The 5,000-nt window shown below is 39.9% G+C and overlaps 2 protein-coding genes across 2 annotated transcripts in view; both read left to right on the plus strand.

The window, feature by feature from the left end:
• The window catches only part of LOC137973943 (uncharacterized), a 2,143-nt gene extending 1,028 nt beyond the window's left edge, over positions 1-1,115 (plus strand). The window contains exon 2 of the mRNA XM_068820848.1: positions 35-1,115. Coding sequence (XP_068676949.1) covers positions 35-670 — 636 coding nt within the window. The 3' untranslated portion in view covers positions 671-1,115. The remainder of the gene's footprint in view (positions 1-34) is intronic.
• Positions 1,116-3,797: 2,682 nt separating this feature from the next.
• Positions 3,798-5,000, plus strand: part of LOC137973631 (uncharacterized) — a 2,663-nt gene continuing 1,460 nt past the window's right edge. The window contains exon 1 of the mRNA XM_068820478.1: positions 3,798-5,000. This exon is cut by the window's right edge and continues 1,460 nt beyond it. Coding sequence (XP_068676579.1) covers positions 3,895-5,000 — 1,106 coding nt within the window. The 5' untranslated portion in view covers positions 3,798-3,894.

A 5,000-nucleotide genomic window follows, 5' to 3' on the forward strand; every position in this document is an offset into this window, starting at 1 on the left:
AGCCTTCAAGACATCATCTCGTATTTGTGTTCAGAGACTTTGGAGAATAACACACCCAGCTTATTCTTACGTTATGATGGCGCCATTGTACGGAGCTACAGCGGTCATGTTTCGGGTTATGCAGGTGGATCTCGGCAACTTAAAAGCAATCGCCTGTGTTGGAATAATTCACGGCGTTGCCGAAGTCATAGAACGAAGCACAGTTGTTGTAATCGATCACATATGCCTACGAATGTTGAAACGAACTTCAGTTCCTTGGGGGCGTTACCGAACTCCGCGCACGGAGAGAATAACAGCGGACATCACTATTATGAGCATGCTCTATGAGTCCACCGCAATTGTCTCCATCAATGGATTCTTTCATTTGTACCAATTCATTTATATGAAGAACATATCCCACTGGGCAGTTTTGTTATCTTTTACCAAGTTGACTACAGTTCCATTAGCGATCGAGTGGCTTTTCGCAAGTATGTCTTTGGCGATTGAAACGCGATACCAGAATTTGGCCGTCATTTCAGTTTGGAGAAAGGACTGGAGAAGACACATTCTAGTTGCTGTGTTAAACGTTTTACCATTGGCTGTTTGGACGAGTCAAAGTATTTTTACTTTAGTCCAGGCACGATTTAAGGATCCTTTGCATCAAGTTTCTTGCAAAATACCATTTTCATAAAATAATAAGCCACTAAATGATGTGCATTTATGGATGATGACTGGAACATACTAAGAAAAGAATCCGAGGGTTAGCAACATGAGTAGCCTGCGAACGCAGACGTATTTCCGGCGGTCGTTTCTCTCCCCCGAAAAAAGACCTTTGGATTGTAGTGCGAGGGCCGAGGATTTTCTCGACTTTGAGCCTGCGTACCGTGAAAAATTGTCCTTCCAATCATGTAGCGCATTTTTCAGTACAGATAACTCGAACTGGAAGTTCGCGTGCTCTAAAATAGAATTCACTTATTATGATATTTAGCAACAAAAGCATTAAAGAGTGTCATTTCAGACCAAAATGTAAAAAAAATCGATATCGAATTATACAGAAATCACATTATTTGGTGATATTGTGTTTTGTACTCAATTTGCATTGACTCTTGCTAACTTCCAAATCGAACGTATTTCGGTTCCCGGAAAAAGAAGGTTTAAAAACTTTAAAAAAGGGACGCTGGTTTCAAACCAAGTGCGGTTCAAACGTCCTCTATCTATGCTCATTTTTCTTCATTCACTTTTCGAAAAACGAGTTCAAAACCAAGGATTTGATTAATTAGTTTTGCAGATTAAAACGCAGCATTCATGAATTTAACTCTCGAAGGTAGTATCACAAGAACAGCGCACGTTGAAAACTACCAGCCTTTCGAGGTCATGACGACCTACTCATGACTTGTCTCAATGTTCCCAGCCCAACTCATATGATGCCTCTCCCCTGTGCTGTTACTTCACTTATTTCAGCCTTAACTTCACGTTTCTTCCCTTCGAGACAGGCAGTTTATCCATTGACCTCTAATTTAATCATAGTTAATAGAGGCTATTAACTATAATTAAGAATATTGTGATTTCAGTAATTATTCCATTGCCAGACATTTTCAAGACCAATTCAGATAAAGTGCCTCCTTTTCTTTGCTTATTGCCCTTTTCTGAACAATTCGCCTTCCAGCCAGCTTAAAATTTTGCCAGTCAAGTGTCGAGCAATCACACTTTCAAAATCCGAAGAAAAAAAAAGAACTGATTTTTTTATCATAGTAGAAATTTAAGGTTTCCTTTGAGCTTGAGCTTTAAACCTGCCTCTAGGGGAATAAATGGGTAAATAAATAAATGGAGAAAGAAATAAATAAATACGAATTTTATCACGTCTGATTTAACGGGTGAAAGGGAGTGATTTGGCACCCTCAATATTCTTGTCAACGTATTAACTTCCTCTATTTACAAGGCTTACGAGGTGCATCGGAGAAAACTACGCCCAAAGAGAGATCTTTGTATTAAAGTAGCATAAGCGCGATTTCGGTCCTGAGCACGTGCTATGAAAAAATTTTGACTTCCAAACTTTTAATTAATTAAGTGGGCGGCAACACATCAAGTACGTAGCCCTCACAGCAAGGGAACCAAACTCGAGCAAACTAAAACAGTGGCTATTCACGTCATCTCAACACGGGTACGCACTCGACCAGTGAATGCAACTGGCAAATGTACGAACAGTAAGTAAGACGTATGCTCTTAAGCTAGGAGAAAAGAGCTTCAAGCGTGATCCAGAAGCTGCGAACATCGATAAATGCATAAGACACTTTTGCCGAAACAACCCCAATAATGACGGTGATGCGCATGACCCGGTACATAAACTCGAACTTGTGGTATTAACCAAATTGGAGTCTAAAAGTCACTTCTTTTTCCGATACAAAGGTTTAAAATATTTCAAACAAAAGCATCACAAAATGTGTAACCAGGTGCCAATCACTGGTGGCGAAAAACTGGAACGTCACTTTGAGAGACAGTCTTCTTTGCATGTGCTCATCGATCTGTTTTAGATTCACATCCGCACTGTCTGAGAAACCGATAACATCATTATCGGGAGAGATATTGTGGTGGACTGTCTGAATAACAGATAAAGTTCTCCGTGTACTGAGACGGCGGAGCTGTAAGCTCCAAGCCAGGATCTTTGGCCATAACGCCGATTGACACTTGCAAAAAAATAGTTAAGAAATATATTTTCGGACAAAAAGTTATTATTAATGTATAATCAAGCAACTTGTGTGAAAGCATGTAACGAATAGCCAACCAGAAATATACTTCAGTAGATATAAATATGTCGCAACTCGTTGATCAAATTCTTAAACTCATTTTCAACAACAGTTGTTTTTTTTTCCGTACCGGCAAGTCTGGAAGTTCTTAAGATCCTAGAAAAATTGGCGTTTCTTTCGTTTCTTTCCAAATATTTGGCAGAATGGATGACATTAGCCAATCACTGGACAGTTTTTATTAAAATCGGTTGAAATGACATCATACTTAAGCACGCGCGTTTTTGAGACGCGGACGGCAACCGGAGGAGAACATTTCGCGTGCTAGGACAGTGGTGTCTCTCAGATTTTTATAGTTATCATTTCTAATGGAGAAAAGATACTTAGCAATGTAAATGTGGTTGTGTAAAGACAAGTTAAAAGAGAAAACAGCTAACTTCCGGTTGCCGTCCGGTCTCGAGAAAACGCGTGTGCTTAAGCTCCCTAAAGTTTATATACGGCGCTGTAACTAACACTTACATGATGCGGAAAAGAGAAAATAATTATGGAAAAGAGTAAGCAACTATCAATAAAACCTAATGTCAGACCTAAGATGAGGCACGCGAGCTGCCTTGTTTCAGTCAGAGAGTTTCAGTTTCCTAAACGTACAGCTGAAGCAACAATTCCCTGCTAGCAGAGGTCTCTCACCTAAAATGACAGCTACAACAAGTTGCAAAATTGTTGAGACACTTTCATTAAAAAAACACCTTTTCTAGCTTCCAATACCCACCGTATATAGAATTTAACCCTTTCCAACTTTCTCTCCCCTCTCCCCCTTTCAATGTTGACTGTTTGAGTTTTCATATTATTTTGTCTTGCTAGCAACGCTGATAAGAGGGGGAGGGAGGCTGCAGTGTGGGAGATAATAGGTAAATTAATAACGCCCCAAGAAGGTGAAGTGTCTCCACTATCTTTGCAACTCGTTGTAGCAACACCACAGCAGCACTTACTCTGAAGTAAAAAGTCACGTGGGCGGAAGCGAGTGAAATGTTTAAATTACCGTATTGATTAAGTCCAGTGGCCACTTATCGATAAAACCGTGTCGCATAAACAAGTGTTGCTTCGAGAAAAAGCAGAGCATTCACGTTTTCTTTAAAGACTGCACATTTAATTTTTTCGTTAAAAGAAGTACTAAATGGATGCACGCATATGTATCGAAGTGTTGGGAAAAATAGTCTACAGTTTTACACGTAGTGTATCCGAACAATATAGCCCAAAGGACCCTGAATACAGTCAAGAAACCTTAGAATACAGCCTTTTGCAGAGTACAGGCCGAGAATGGTACGCTCAACCAGTGGACGAGATTATTTATCAGGAATACAGCGACAAAGAGGTGACGGTGAATGATTTTTTACCAGCCTCCTGTAGAATTTACGCGGTTTGTTCAGACGCTTGTTCCCCCGGAGATATCGCAGAACAAAACGAAAATCAGAAAGCGGATCTCGATGGAACAATGTCCTGGAAGCAGCATAGACCATCTGCTTTGCGAACAATGCGTAAGTCAACGGTTATCGGTGCTTCGATTTCGCTTCTCTCAGCCATCGCTATTGGCATGATGTTCACAATGATCTCTTATCTTAGCTATAAAACTTATCTCAACTGTCACTTTAAACCAAAGAACTTAATTCCGCTAAAGTTGCAATGGATGCAGGTCATTTTCGATATAATCTCTTGCTTCTTTATGTATATTTGGGTGTTTTTACTTGCGCTAGTTCTTTTCCGTTCATATCAACTGTCAGGAGTCAAGGCAAAACTCTTTTTGTGTTGCGTGTTCATGTATTTATTGGACTCACTATATCGAGTGACTTTACAAGCTTTAGGAATCAGTAAATCGTTTCCGCTATCCAACGAACAAGTCATCCCTGCTAACATTCTTTTTCTTGTAAATGTATTTGGCCAAAACTACTTGTTAGCAAATCACCTCTGCCTTTGGTCAAATCGACAAAAACGCAGGGTTTTCATGCTTTTTTCAGCCATTTATTGTTTACCGTTTATAGCGGGTATTATCGTTCCCTTATTTATTTATCCTGCGTATAAAAAACAAAATGAAAAAGGCAAACTGATCATCGCGCTACTTTCCCCGCTCATTGGGGTGGTCTTCAAGACAACATCTCGTATTTGTGTTCAGAGACTTTGGAGAATAACACATCCAGCATATTCTTATGTTATGATGGCGCCATTGTATAGTGCATCAGCGGTCATATTCCGGGTTATGCAGGCGGATCTCGGCAACTTAAAAGC

The sequence above is a fragment of the Montipora foliosa genome, chromosome 10 (genome assembly GCF_036669935.1).
Source record: "Montipora foliosa isolate CH-2021 chromosome 10, ASM3666993v2, whole genome shotgun sequence".
NCBI lineage: Eukaryota > Metazoa > Cnidaria > Anthozoa > Scleractinia > Acroporidae > Montipora > Montipora foliosa.